The 15,073-nt window shown below is 58.6% G+C and overlaps 1 protein-coding gene across 1 annotated transcript in view; it reads left to right on the top strand.

The window, feature by feature from the left end:
• TAF4 (TATA-box binding protein associated factor 4) overlaps positions 1 to 13,199 on the top strand; it is a 64,144-nt gene extending 50,945 nt beyond the window's left edge. The window contains 1 exon segment of the mRNA XM_003360050.4: positions 11,716 to 13,199. Within this exon segment, the coding sequence (XP_003360098.4) occupies positions 11,716 to 11,883 (168 nt within the window). The 3' untranslated portion in view covers positions 11,884 to 13,199.

Here is a 15,073-nt window from a genome sequence, read left to right as displayed (position 1 = left end):
CTTGAGTAAGTAGTTTCTTTGGCACTTTTTTTCGTGATCTCAGACACTGCTGTCTGAGTCTGGTGAGAGTCTGAGTTTATTTCTCTTGTGTGTCACATGCTTTTCCTGCCCAAAGATGCCACAGAATTCTTTTCTTAAAGCCTGGGGTTCACCTTGGAGCGGCTGTCCTGTGTCGTCCTCGCAGGATGAGCGTGTGTTCTTTGAGCAGATAGTTTAAACCTGCCTGTGATCGGGGACGTTTTCTTTAATGCTTTTTTTTGGTTTTGTTTTCCTCTTCAGAGATTCCTGTTCTTCATATGTTGTATCTCCTAGGGAGCCCCTATTGTGGCTCAGCGGGTCAAGAACCTGACTAGTATCCATGAGGACGCAGGTTCGGTCCCTAGCCTCGCTCAGTGGGTTAAGGATCCGGGGTTGCTGTGAGCCATGGTGTAGGTTGCAGATGTGGCTCGGATCTGGCGTGGCTCTGGCTGTGGTGTAGGTCAGTGGCTACAACTCCGATTTGATCCCTAGTCTGGGAACCCCCATGTGTGGCAGGTGTGGCCCTAAAAAGCCAAAAACAAAACAACCCCCCCCCCGAACATATGTTGTATCTTCTGTATCTGCCATCCATCAGTGTTTGTCATTTTCTCTTTAATCCTTTAAATGTCTCTTTTAAAAATTGTGTACTTTCTGTCCTTCTCGGCATCTCAGTTCTCTTTCAAGGCACTGTCTGTTGTGTGTTTGCTTGTGTGTTCTCTTTGCTGGAGCCTTTGCCTGTCAGATGGTGGTCCCTGGTCCCGTGGCCCCGTGTCTGGCTGGCTGGCTCTCCTTCACCAGCGTCGCGCTCTTGGTCGCGTCGTCAAGTGTCAGTGGCTTCCGGCGGGTTTGGAGCCAGGACAGCCCTCGGCCTCTGTGGGGTCATGTCTTTCGGGCGTTCTTGTCACCTGCTCCTCGTTGTCTCTCGTTCTCAGGGCCGCGCGCCTGGCACGCGACCTCCCGCGCTTGCCGCGTGTGCGCCTTTCCGTGAGCCTCTGTGAGGACGTGGTGGGCAGGAGGTTTGCCGGTCGCCTCGGGGCCTCTCAGGCTGCTCCCGTGCAGCAGGAACGGTGGCGCCTTGCTGTCCGAGTTCCTGGACCCGGCTCCCATCTGGACCTCTTGTCCCCGTTGTCCTGCTCAACCTGGACGTCACCCCTCGCAGAGTCCCCACGTCAGAGCCTGTGCTGGGGCCTGGCAGGTGGGAGGCGGGTCCCCCCGCCAGGCTGCTGCTCGGGCGGCGGGGGTGCGCTCTGGGGACCCCGCGGGCGGCCTCGCTGCGCAGGTGCAGGAGCCGCCTGGGCTCGGGGCTGCTGGCGGCTCAGCCTCCCTGCTCTTGTTCTGCACGCGGGCTGCGGTCGTCTGCGGCCCTCTGGGAGGGTCGGGGAGCCGGATGCCCGAGCAGCGTCTCCCCAGAATCTGCCCGTGGACGTTTTCTCAGTGTTTCTCTTGGTTTCGAGTTTCAGACCTGTAGGAAGGTTGCGATGGCGGGGGGGGGGGACTCCTTCTCCAGTGCTGGACGCTGTCCTGGCCTCGCTGGGTCACCCTGTCTCTCTGTGCCCGTGGGAGGCGGGGGTGCCTTTGTGCGTAAGACGGTGTGAGCGCGCCCTCTGCCCGTGGGCGTCCCACCCTGTCACCCTGATGCTGTGACACCCGCACTGCTGCCGCAACAGCCCTCGGCGGGAAATCAGGCCCTGGCCCCCCAGACCTGGGCATGCCTGGCCCCCTTTCCCGGCCTCTCTGGCCTCGGCGTGGCAGGGGGCTCTCCCCGGCGTCCTCGCCCCGGCCGCGTTGACGGGGACGGGCCGAGGGCTGTCGGGTGCCCCTCACCTCGGCCTGTCTGATTTCGGCAGGAGTCCCTCTTGGGGTGCTCGCCCCTTCTCGGCAGGAGGCCCGCGGTGGACCTTCTCGCCGCGAGTGATTCCAGCGTGGTGGCCTCGCGGTGTCGCCGCTGCCTCCCGCCTGCTTGCCGCGGGCAACGGGCAGCTCTTGGCGCTGAGCCGGGGGATGTTCTGGGACCGCGCACCTGCTCCCCCCGCCGCCCCCGCCGCCCGCTGCCGAGACAGGTGCCGCGTGGAGCCGCTGTCGCCGACACCGCTTCCCCGCCCGTCGGTCGCCTTCTCCGTAAAGAAGGGCTTTCCTCCTTCGTCCCTTCCCGCGCTCGCGCCTTCATTCCTTCATCCACCCACCCAGCCGTCCGTCCGTCCGTCGCCTTGCTGGACGTGTGGATTCCTGCTGTAGTCAGAGGGTTGTGATCAGTGCTCTCGGCGTTTCTGGATTTGGTCAGTGGAGCTGCTTCAGGCTGGGCTCTGTATCCTTTCGAAAGGCTGCCTCCTGCTGAGGCGCCCGGGTGCCTCCCGCTCCTGCCCGCAGCTGCAGCAACGCCCGCGGGCTGGTCCCTTTCAGTGGAGGGTGGCGTTTAGGGGCCAGAAGCTGAGCACCGTGTGTGCCTGTCGCTGCAGGGCCCCTGCTTCCAGGCCCCTCAGCAGTCCCGCCCGGAACGTGCACGCCTGTGTGCTGCGTGTGCGTGTGTCTGTGTGTGTGTGCGTGCATGTGTGCGTGTGTCTCTGCGCATGCGTGAGCCTTTCTGCATCTAAACCCACCCTCTGCGCTTGAGTCCCCGCTGAGATGCTGGTCGGGACCCTCAGGGCTGCTCCAGGCTCCTTCTTTCCGTCCTGACGGGCCCTCACAGGCGTGAGACATCCCTTCCCATCATTCTCAATATTCTGGGTTTCTTTGCTCCATGTAACCAATTCCTCCACTACTTTGGCCCCTGGGGTCCCTGCGCCAGGCGGGAGGGTCCGTGGGAAAGGCAGGCGACGAGCTTCTGCCTTAGCTCTGAAAGCATCCCGAGTAAGCCCTAAAGACGAGGAAGAGAGTGTGTATTTCCAAACCAGCGGGGCGGATGTGGGGTGGGAGGAGTGTGGGGCTCACACAGGCACCCCAGCGACACCGGGAGGCGTGTCACCAAGATGCCGGGCGAGTTGCTTCCTACTTCATTGGTTGTGCCTTTTTATTTATTTATTTTTTTTGGTCTTTTTGCCATTTCTAGGGCTGCTCCTGCGGCATATGGAGGCTCCCAGGCTAGGGGTCGAATCGGAGCTGTAGCCACCGGCCTACGCCAGAGCCGCAGCAACGCGGGATCCGAGCCGCGTCTGCAACCTACACCACAGCTCATGGCAACGCCGGATCCTTAACCCACTGAGCAAGGGCAGGGACCGAACCCGCAACCTCATGGTTCCTAGTCGGATTCACTAACCACTGCGCCACGACGAGAACTCCTGTGCCTTTTTAAAAGACTTTATGTTGCATTGATGCGTAGTTGACTGGCAAGTGTGGCTAATCTCTGCTGTACGGCAGAGTGGTTCGGTTGCACACGTGTGTATGCGTATTCTTGGCTCATCCAAGCACAGTGAACACGGGTCCCTGTGCTGTACAGGAAGGCCTCGTTGCTTATCCATTCTGTACGCAACGGCTTCGATCTGCAACCCCAACTCCCTGTCCATCCCTCCCCGCCCCCTCCGCAACCACAAATCTGTTCTCTCTGAGTCCGTTTCTCTTCTATGGACAGGTTCATCTGTGCCGTGTTTCAGGTTCCACACAGAAGTGATGTCACATGGTCTTTGTCTTCCTCTTTCTGACTCACCTCACTGAGCATGAGAGTCTCTCGTCGCATTCCTGCTGCCACAGATGGCATTCTTTCTTTCATTCTTTTTTAGGGCTGAGTAGTAGTCCACGGCATGTACGCACCACATCTTCTTTGTCCGTCCCTCTGTCCATGGACACTCCGCTTGCTTCCATGTCCTGGCTGTTGTGAATAGTGCTGCTGTGAGCATAGGGGTGCATGTAGCTTTTCAGACTACGGTTTTCTCTGATAGATGCCCAGAGGTGGGGTCGCAGGAGCGTATGGTAGTTCTGTAAGTTTCCTGAGGCGCCTCCATGATGTTTTCTGTAGTGGCTGCCCCAGCTCACATTCCCACCAACAGTGCAGGGAGGGTCCCCTCCTCGCCACACCCCCTCCAGCATTTGTTATGTGTAGACTTTTTGATGACAGCCATTCTGACCGGTGGGAGGCAGGTGTAGACTTTTGGAAGTGACGGGGAGGTACCTGCTTTTGGACTCGAGCTGTATGTGTGGCGATTAGCAGGAGATCTGAAATTTTAAGTCTCGCATGTTCCTCTCTTCATCAGAGGTGATGCTTGATTTCTCTTTTTCTTTTTTAGTTTAAGGTTATTTTCTTAGGGTATGTCTTTAAAATAACCACCACCTTGGTTGAACTCGTTCTAGACATGCAGAAAATTACACCCTGGGAGCTAGAGATCCTGAATGTCCCTCCCACAGCTTCTCCTGATGTGGGTGGCTGATGGGACACTGTTAACCCAAGACCTTATTGATTCAGGATTTAATTTCAAATTAATGCCCTTTATATTTTAGAGCAGCTTTAGGTTCCCAGCGGAATCGAGTGGCAAGTACAGAGTTCCCGTACCCCCCATCCACGTCCCTCCGTCGCCCTGTCGCCAACCCCCCCGCCCCACTCCCCCGCCTTGGCGGGGCGTTTGTTGCAGTGAATGAACCTGCGCTGACACGTCCTCATCGGCAGAGTCCATCAGGCTGCTGTCCCTTCGATGGGTTTGGACAAACACACAAGGACGTGACCCCACCATCGCAGTGTCACACAGAGCGGTTTCACTGCCCTGAAGATGCCTGCGCTCTGAGCCCCTGGCAACTCCTCATGCTTTCACTTTATGCGTGAGTCTGCCTTTTCCAGGACGTCGTGGAGCTGGAAGCTGGAGTCACACAGTCTGTGGCCTTTCCGATTGGTGGCTGCTTTCACTTAGCGAAATGCACGTGCGTTTCCTCCCTGGCTTCGCGTGGCTGGAAGGCTCGTCTCCGTCGGGGCGGAATCGTGGCCCACAGTCTGGATGCTCCACCGTTTATCCGTCACCTGCTGGAGGACGTCCTGGCTGCTTCCGAGTTTTGGCAGCTCTGCCTGCAGCCGCTGTAAACAGCCACGTGCGGGCGTTTGTGGGGACGGAGGTTCAGCTGCTTTGGGTAAACGCCCAGGAGCACGACTGCTGGACTGTGTAGTACGAGTGTGTTTCGTTTTGTAAGAAACCCCCAAACTGTCGTCCAAAGTGGCGGCACCTGCTGCTCCACGCCCTCGCCAGCCTTGGGGGTTGCGGGTGTCGTGGGTTCTGGTCGTCCTCGTGGGTGTGCGGGGTGTCTGCGGCTTTGGTCTGCAGGTCTCTGTGACGCGCGACGAGGACCCTCTCCTCGTGCTTATCTGTCACCTGTCAGTCTTCTCGGGCGAGGAGGCGGTGGAGGCTGTTGACCCAGTTTTGATGAGCTGTGTTCTCGGCCACGGTGCTCTCTGTGCGTTTGGAGGCGGTTTTACCCGCCGTGTCGCTGGCAGGTGTTGTCTTCTTGTTCGATGGCTTCCCTTCTTCACGGATCTTCAGGCTCCCGCCCCGGACCCTCCTGGCGCTTGGTCACCGTGCCTGTGTCCTGACCTTGTCTGGCCTGTGACAGGTCCTCAGTCTTGTCTGATTCTGGCACTCTTTGTTTTTTGGTGGAATGTCCCTTAATTTGGGCTCATCTTGTTTCCTCATGGTTGAACCCAGGTTATGTAATGTGGCTGGACTGCCATGGCAGTGACACTGAGTCCTTTGCAGCATGTCGTATCAGGAGGCGGTGACACCGAGTCCTTTGCAGCGTGTCGTATCAGGAGGCACGTGACATCTGTGTCCCGCTGCTGGCGACCACTTTGAGCCCTTGGTCCATGTTGGGTGGCCGGCATCTCTGCTGGGACATCTGTCTCCCTTTGTGATGGACGTGCCTTGGGGGGCTGTCCTCCTCGGTCCCCCTTTGTCGGCCGGCATGCTGCCTGCTGTCCACCCTGTTCTCAGGCGTCAGCAGGGGTCCCCCCCACAGGCAGCGACCCCTGGCGGCCCTGCGTGGCCATCGCGAGCCCCTTCGGGTTGGCTGCTCTGCCCTCTTGATGTAACGGTCACCTGGTGAAGGTTTCTCACCTCCCACGCTGCACGCGTCCCAGGCGTTTGCTGCCGGAACGGGGCTCTCCCCCCCCCCCCCCCGCCCCCGTGGCTCCGCTCTCTGTCCGTCCGGGTCCTGGGTAAAGGCCGGGGGCTGACGCTTCGACTCCTCGATGTTCACAGTCGAGAGTGACATTTCTCTGCAGTTCTGTTTTTTTTGCTTTTCAGGGCGGCTCCCGCGGCACATGGAGGTTCCCAGGCCAGGGGTCGAATGGGAGCTGCAGCCACCGGCCTACGCCACAGCCACAGCCACGCGGGATCCGAGCCGCACCTGCAACCTACACCACAGCTCAAGGCAATGCCGTATCCATCACCCACTCAGCGAGGCCAGGGCTCGAATCCACGTCCTCCTGGTTCCTTGTCGGGTTCGTTTCGGCTGTGCCACGGCGGGAGCTCCCGTTCTGCGTAGGTCTTCCTGTGTCCCGATGTCCCGCCTTCCCAGACCCACCCCGTTTTCTGTCCCGCGTTCCCTGGGGCGTCCGTTCCTTGCACCTGCTTCCCTGGGCCGCATTCTCGTGTGAGGAACCGTCGGGTTCTTTGGTTTGAGTTTGGACCCCCCTGCCACCCGTGGCTTCGAATTGTTCGCTTTGCGGGGTTCTCGGGGCCAGAGCTGTAGGAAGAGGTGCCGCCTCCTGCCTCCGACTTGCCCCCGTCCTCAGGGCACCTGCACCCTTTGCCCGCCCGTCTCCTGAGTGTCTGCACCCCCGCGGCCGGGGCCTCCTCCCCGTGCAGCACGGGTGCTGTGTCCTGGGGCCACCCTGGGGGCGAAGGGCAGGGCCGGGCAGTTTCCTTGGATGACGCCTGGCTCTCTCCGAGCACCACCCCCAGGGTTGCCATGGCTTCTAATCCTGCCCGGCTCTTGGGGGGCGTGGGTGCTCATTTTGGGGGAAGGTACGGTGGGGGCTTGAGAAGCGGGCGTGTTCTCGGGTCGGGGCGGGGCCTTGATGCGTTTACCTGGGTGTCCTTTCTGGCTCCACCACCTGCCCCTGCTTGTCCAGTGTCCACGCCACGTGTCTTGTGCTGGGTGTGGTGTCCCCCGCGGCTCCGCTGTTCGTGTGTTCGTGTCCTCGTGTCGCCTGCATTCCTGCTTTGTCGTGGGGTTGCCGTGTTACCTGGTACGTGTTGCCTCTTCGCCGTGAGCTGTGACGCGTCGTGTTAAGAGGCGTCTGCCTTTCCCCGGGGGCCTGACGCTCCTCTGTTCGAAGTCAGGGCTCCTGCTTCGTCCTCTGCTTCCAGCGCCTGGAACACTTCTGGCTCCGGCCTGACCCGTCCCCTTACCACTTACGTGAGTCTCCTGTGTGGGGTGCGTGGCTGGGTCTTGTTTCTTGAGTCCAGTGAGAGGCTTGTTCCTGTCGTGGGTGCGTTGAGCCTCTTGTCGCCTGTACTGATACGGCTGACATGGTGGGTCTCGGCTCCGCCGCGATGTTTTATAATTCTGCGTCTTTTTTCTGTAGTTGCTGTGGTTTTTTTGAGGTTTGTATTCTTTGCTCCTTAACTATACTATGTGTATTTAGGGAGGTTTGTAACAATGTTCTCCTGGTTGCCTTTGTTTGGAAGCATTTTGGGGTGTCTTTAGCCCCAGCTGTCCAGGCGTGTTTCCTCTTGGACCCTGTGGGTGCAGCCCCCCCCTTTGCGTTGTCCCCACTGTGTCATAGCGGGTGGCAGTGACATGATCTCCCAGCTCCCCTCACCTTTGCTTTGACACCAGGTGTCCGTTTGTGTGTGAGAAAGGCTTATTTCTGCCTCTCCTTTTCGGCAGTATCCCCCACCCCGGCCCAATTGGGACGACCCCCGCCTGGCACGGAGCCCTGGCGGTTTGCGAGTGGAAGCATTTTTCCGGTGGCCTTGCTGTGGAGGGCAGCTCGGCTGGGTGTAAAACTTGGGTCACGCTTCCTTGCGCTGGGCTTTTTAATGCTGCTCGTGGCTTTCTCCTTGGTTTGAGGCAGCTCTTGCCTTTGTGGTTTATTTTCCCTGTTGGCCTAGAGGCCTTCGCTTTGCCACGGAAAGCGGGTGGTTTTATGAGGCTTCGTCCGTGTTGGCTCTTCGGGGATAATTTTGCCAGGGGCCCACTGCTCGTGCAGCGGGCAGGTTTGTTTTCTCCTGTTTCCCGAGAGGGCCCTTGGGTTGGGGTTGGAGGGCCTCCTTCCCCCCTCCTGTCTGTCTGCTGCCTGCTGCTTCTCCTGGCCGTCGCTTTGTCTCACGCCGCCTGTTTTTCTGTCCTCCTCGGCCTCTCTCTGCGTTTCTCTGCGCGTCTTTTCTCCCCTGAGTGCCTTACACTGTATGGTCATTTCTGAGAGGATTCTGTCTTTGTTTTTTGCGTTTACGCCTGAGTCAATCAACTGCCGGTGCTTCGTTTTCCTGGGCTGGGATTGAATCGGAGCTGCAGCCGTGACCTACGCTGGATGCTGTAACCCACTGGGCCAGGTCGGGGGTCGACCCCACCCCTCTGCAGCGGCCTCGGCTGCTGCACTTGGACTGTTAGCCCCCTGTGCCAGCGCGGGAACTCCGCTTTCTGGTTTTTCGTCGATTTTCCCCTAATTTGTGAGTTTTTGGTTTCGGGTGAGGTTCGCATCCTCAGACGTCTAAGCACGTTTTTGGTTGAAAGCGCTGCCCTGTGAGTCTCTCGTTTTGCAGGCTGAGCTGGGCCCTGGCACGTGTGGAGTGCCATTGTCTCATTTCTCGCGGTGGTTCTTTGTGGACGCCCTGCTCTTCCTCGCGCCTTTCCGTGGTGTTTGGGTGATAACGAGGTTCATGGCCCGTGTCGTCCTCTCCTGGCGGTTTGGGAGGGGCTGGGGGAGGCTCTTGTCCCGCAGGCCCCACAGTCCCCCCGTTTCCGCCCCGCCTCTGCCCGGCCCCTGCTCGGTCTCTGCGGGTCAGCCTCCTGGGGGCGCAGCCATGCGTCCACGTGCCTCCCCCACCTGCTCCCCCCCCCCCCCCGGCGTGGATGGTCCCTGGGCAGTCGCAGGCGACCTTCGTCCTCGTTAGCCGCGTGCCCATGTGTCTCTGCTGCTGCTGCTCTGCAGGGCACCCGCGGCTGCTTCTCCTGGGCAGGGGGTCCGTTGCAGGGACACGTTTGGGAGTCAGGATGTGTGAGGGGGAGGGGAGGCAGTGCGAGCCTGAGCTGTTGGCACTTGTCCCCGGTCACGCGCCGCTGGAGCGCAGGGCGTTGCGGCGGGTTGGAGATACCCTCCCCGGGGCTCATGGGCTCAGACCGCTCACTGAGCGGGGCTCTGGGGAGCAGAGCCAGGGCCCTGCGGTCGCAGTCCCCAGACAGTCCCCGAGGGTCGTGCGCAGCCCTGGGGTCCTGTGGGGGGGGACCCCATGGGGCAGGTGGGGTCCTGCGGGGGGGGCCCATGGGGCAGGTGGGGTTTGGATGAAGGTGATCTTTCCACGTGGTTTTTCCCTCACGTCTTTGTTGCCTGTCAGGCTGGTGGTGGCACTTTGACAGTGGCAAGGTTGCCTTGGAAGGAAATAGCAGCCTCCCTTTTCAGTTCTTCAGAAGCCCTGGGAGAGGACGAAGGGGGCCCACAGCTCCGCTTCGGGAGAGTGTAGACTAGTCCAGAGTCACTTTGTTTCAGCCCCGGTGCCTGCAAACACCCCCCAAACCGATGCAGAAGGAGCCGCCTCTTGGCCCGAGCGTGAATGGTGGTGATGCTGGCTGCACCTGCCCCTCCCGGGAGGACGCCGGCGCCGCTCCCGCCGAGTGTTCTGTGCGCTTCGGTTGCTGCTGGTCGCTTAGGTCAGCTGCTTCCTCTGGCTTCCCACGCGGGGCTCTGGGCTGAGTGGGCCCTCCTGCCGGCAGGCTGGGTGCGGCTGTCTGACCCCGGCCAGAGCTGGGTTCCGGGGCCCCCAGAGCTGTCCTAGGACAGCGCTCGTCCTGCGGAGGCAGAAGCGACCGCTGAGCACAGGCCTCTTATTCCAGTCCACAGAACCGCGGACGTGTGCCAGTGTCCTGACCTTCAGAGCCTGGGATGAAGGAGCGTGCGGCCCTGGCCCCAGAGGCTGGCTGTGGGCTGTGCTGACACTTGCTTGTCCAGGGCTTTTGGCACCACTTTCGCTTTCTAGAAGACGTTGCATTAAAATACTTATCTTGATTTCTGGCTTTTAGCATCCTTTAAATTCTGTGCCTGAAGCGAGTTTCTCACCCTTGTTCCCAGCCCTGTTTTGGCTGGTGACCTATTTTGAAAGTAGGAGCAGCAGCCTCAGTCTAGAACTGAGCGTCACACAAGACGTTTAGGTAGCGCTTTGTCCCGGGAGCGCCAAGGTCCCTGCCCGCTCTGCGGGGAGGAGAGCGCCCCTCCCCTGCCAGCCCCGCCCCCGCTGTCCTTCCAGAGATCCCCCCCTCCCCGCGCGGTGCAGGGGGTCTAGGCCAGGCACACCCACCCAGAGCTCCGGCTCTCCCGCCGCTGGGCTGTGGCCCCTGCCGTTCCCCTCCTTGCTCCTTCCTCTAAGCCATTTGGATCACAGCCTTTCCAGGGGGCTCTTTGTCTCATACACTAAATGCTCCTGCAGGGCTATTACGGAAACCCCAGGAAAACTGCCCAGGAAACCTATGGAGGTGTTTCAGGCGGGGGGCAGGTAGTCCCCAGAGGACTGGGCTGGAGGAGGGACCTGGTGGTTCAGGGTGTCTGAAGGGGGCGGTGGAAGATACGCACCTTGAGATGCCCAAGGATGCGGGCCCGGGAGGGACCGGCCTCGCCTGCCACCTGCTGGCCACGTGCTGCGCTGCGGCCTCTCCTGCGTCAGACTCGCTCCTCCCGCCTGCTTAAACGGTGGTTGAGAAAATGCTGTAAAACTATCATTTTAAGTTTTGCACTTGAAATGCACATGAGCAACTTTAACCACCAGAACGCAGACACTTAGTTTTCATTCCGAATGGAAAAACGAGCCATCCAGCTGGGAGGTGTGGTTTGTGTCCCCGAGTGTCGGATGGAGACAGTGACGTGACGTGGTGAAACGACGTGACGTGCTGAAACGACGTGACGTGCTGAAACGACGGGACGCGCTGAAATGACGGGACGCTGCTGCGGGGGGACACGACGCGTTCCAGGAAAACACTGGGAACTCGCTGCTGCAAGCAGGTGTCGGATGCTCAGAACCCTCGGCAGGTGCCCTCGGGCACGGAGCAGTGCAAGCCAGCCGAACTGCTGCTGTCGGCAGGGGCGTGGGGAGTCCCCCTCCAGGCCACGGTGACCGCGGAGTCCTGCGGCCCAGCCAGCTGACCACCGGCCCACCCAGCCCCGGAACCAAGACCCTGCAGCCGTGGGAACGTGCCTCTGTTGGCGAAGCGGGGATGACTGGACGCGTGGAGGTCGGGGAGCCCGCCGCGAGCCGTTCCCTTGGGGCAGGAGCCGCCGCCTCGTCCTTCCTCGTGCCCCAGGGGCCGGAGGCCGAGCTCTGTGGGGGATCGCGGGGTTAGCGGTCGCGGAGGTCGGCTCGGGGGCCGCTGCGGCCCTCGCCCCTCCCCGTTAGGGACCGTAAAGCACGTCAGCTCGCAGTGGGCCTGCCGGCAGGAGCCTGTCCCCCGCCGGCTCCTCCAGGATCAGGGTTCCTTGGGACCTCTGTAGGGAGACGTGCGGTGCTAGGGCAGCGCCGAGGGCCCTGCCCACCCCTGCACGACTAACGCGGCTGTCTTCTCCTTTCTCGTCACCAGGGCGCGGGCCCGGGCTCGGCGGTCCCAGGCAGCTCCGGCGTCGGAACCCCCAGACAGTTCACGCGACAAAGGATCACGCGGGTCAACCTCAGGGACCTCATATTTTGTTTAGAAAATGAACGCGAGACAAGCCATTCACTGTTGCTCTACAAAGCATTCCTTAAGTAGCTCGGACGCGGCCTCTTAGGTGGAGACGCCTGGGGACTTTTTATATATTTGCAGATGACGCCTTTTTGTAACAAGCAAATGGGATATTGTTTAAAAACAGCCACCTCTTTACAACGGAGCAGTTTTATATTCCTGTTTCTAAGTCGGCTCTTCCGTACGGAGGAAAACACGTTTCTCTAACAGAGACGCGGAGGCCCGTGGGTTCTCTTAAAGGACAGTCAAATCTTAACTCATCTTTGATTGAGTGGCCTTCTTGCCAAACAAGCCATATCTAAAACTGATGGAATCGTTTAGCAAATAACTAGCTGCCCTCTGTCACCTCATAGCGGTTTCTCCATCATTTGTGCATTTGGTTTAGTTCAGCCCAACTTACCATGTAGGTGTGTGTCTACAGCCAGTGACCTCATTTCATTTCTTTTATTTTTGTGTTAGTCAGTTGGCAAAGCAAACTGATTTTTTTGACTATTTATCTCCCCCTCCCCCGCCCTCCACCGAGGCTCCCGCGAAGCAGGCGGCCCATCGCCCGCCCGCCCGCTGTGTGGGCTCACCCTTCCTGCTTCACGGGGCCCAGCAGCGTGGCTCCTTCTGAATGTGTGGTCAGCACCTGTACAAATGCATTTTATTTGCTATAGTTTGTAAAGCTGTAAAGTTAAAAGAAATGAAAACCTTTTCAGCATAAATCTATTTTACTTGCACTGTGTTTTTTAGCTAAAAGTGAAAATTTAGATGAAATAAAATCAAAGTTGAGAAGAATCATCAAAAGACTGTTTCTCAGTGTGAATCAAGTGTTGAAAAATGGTTGGTGTATTTTGTCAGTAATTGTACATAATTTTTGGCACATAACATGAAAATGGCTATGTAACTATAATTATTTTGCTAAGAGACTGTATGCAAAAGCTCTGGGCCCACTTTACAGGCGTCCAGAGCAGAAGCCCTTTCTTTGTACCTATTTTTTTATTACAAATATACTAATTGGTTCTTTATATTTTCAGAGGTTATTGTATTAAATTGTCTATTGATAGTACTTTTATGATTGTAAATACCTTGGCTTTCTCTGTGTGAATTCTCACCTTAGACTTTCTCTGCGCGCGTGAACTGAATGCTGATCAGTATTTTTTATCAACACCTGAAAACTGTTACGCCTTTTATTTCGTCTTTTAGGAAATCCCTGTCTTTCCATTTTTTCATGTAAATTTTGCACAGTTACTTGTTCATATGTAAATATTTTACTTTCAGAAATGAAGTTTTTAATTGCTATTGTTTTATATAGGATTGAAAGAAAATTAACTCCTTTATTAAAAGCAAATTTATCTGTATTTGTTTTGCCTATTTTTCCCAGTTTTCCAGTTTTAGATTCTGCTGCTAGAGATTCAGCTGTGGTTCCACTGAGGTGTAAATTTGTGAGCCACTTTGTTAGAGTCAGTGTCCAAACCCAGCGAGTCTAGTAGAAATAGCCTCCCCGCCGAGGACAGGACCTGCGTGCTCCGGAGGGAGGCCTGGGTGTCGCGTCGCCGGGCCCGGAGGAGGCCGAGCTCACGCCTTGCCTGCCATCGGGTCTGGGCCACCCCACCTCGGAGGCGGAGGGACTTGCGCCGCGTGGACGCCGCGCTCCTGTCTGCGCAGAGGCGCTGGGGCGCCGGGGAGCGGGAAGGTAAGGCCGGGCTGGGGCTGGGGGCGTGGCCCACCGGGAGCGGGGGCGGGGTCTCTGGAGGCCCCGCCCCCATCCGTCTGGGCCTGTGAAGGGTCGGCCCTGATGGACCGCAGCTCCGAGGGGCCCCCGTGCGCACGCGGAGCGGTCTCTCGAGAGACGCGGGCCCCGTCGTGGGTTAGGCGGGCCTGGCGTCTAGTTTGCACGTTCACTTTGACCAGTCTGATGATGGAGCTCCGTCAGGCACGTGCCTTTCTCACGAGTTGCGGTCCCACCCCAGTACCGTGCGTCAGCCTCCCGGCCGCCGTGGCGACCACGGGCCGGCGGCTGCAGCATCAGCGCTGACCCGCGGTTCTGGAGGCTCGGGTCCAGCGCCTGGTGGTGGGCGTCGTGGAAGCTCGGTGGCCGGTGGAAGCATCACCCCTTCACCTCGAATTGGCGTACTCTCCGCATGCGCGTCCGCTTGGTGTCTAAATGTCTCCTTTTCATCAGGCCCAGTGGTTGGGATCAGGACCCATGCTGGTGACCTCGTTTTAACCTGACGACCCCCAGAAAGACCTTGTCCCCAAGTAAGGTCACGGTTCAGAGGTCCTGGGGTGATAGGGCTCCCATGTGATGTTGTTGGTTTTTTTTTGGCCTACGGTGGGGCGGTTGTGGGGGGGTGGCGTCGGGGTCCTGCAATTCAGCCCACAACTCAGGGTACTGCTGGGTGATGAAAAGAACCCACGGGCAGCTTTGGGGCCTGATCCGGAAGCCTGGGCACAACCCCCATCTCCTTCCGCATGGAAATGCGAGGAGGCTGATTAATGAGCTCAGGCTTGGACTTCCCACCGCAAGGAACCCTTGGTTTTCACCAGGTTCTTGGCCTGACATGTTAGGCAAGTCATCAAGGGCCGCAGGGGTTGGGTTACGCTCGTCCCAGCTTCTCAGCCTGTGCTGCTGGGTCCATCCGTCTGCCCAGGCGCCTGGGTTTTCTGTCTGGAGGCCGCCAGGTGCTGTCCTGTCGGGCGGAGCGGCGGGAGAGAAGTAAGGCGCCGTTTGAAGAAGGCACGACGGCGCGCGCGGAAGCCCGGCAGAACCTCGGGTATGATTTCCGGGTACGCGGCGAGCGTCCAGAGGAAATGGGGGTAGGGGCGGAAGCCACTCCCCGCCTCCGAGAGGACGTATGAGATCTTCATGCTGAAATCGGAGAAACGGAAGCTGTCCCCGTGGTGAAGTGTGCCGGGTCCGTGGCGCCGTCTCAGGACCCTGGAGACAGCAGTTCTGTCCACGCCGATCTTCCTGATCAGAATCCCAGCAGGATTTTCACAGCCACTGACAGCCTGATTCCAAAAACTTGCATGAATCTGCAGAGGACTTAGAATAATAGCCTAGATAATCTAGAACAAAACTGGAATATTTTCACCCCGAGATTTCAAAACTTCCTGTAAAGTTTTAGGAAACAGGAAAGCAGCGTCTTGGCGTAGAGGCAGGATCTGTGATCCGGAAATGGGTCCCTACGTTGTGGCCACTAGACTTTTGACAGAGACAACAAGGCAGTGA

Source organism: Sus scrofa, chromosome 17 (genome assembly GCF_000003025.6).
Source record: "Sus scrofa isolate TJ Tabasco breed Duroc chromosome 17, Sscrofa11.1, whole genome shotgun sequence".
NCBI lineage: Eukaryota > Metazoa > Chordata > Mammalia > Artiodactyla > Suidae > Sus > Sus scrofa.
The sequence above is the reverse complement of the archived record's forward strand: the minus strand, read 5'-3'. Positions and strand labels throughout refer to the sequence as shown.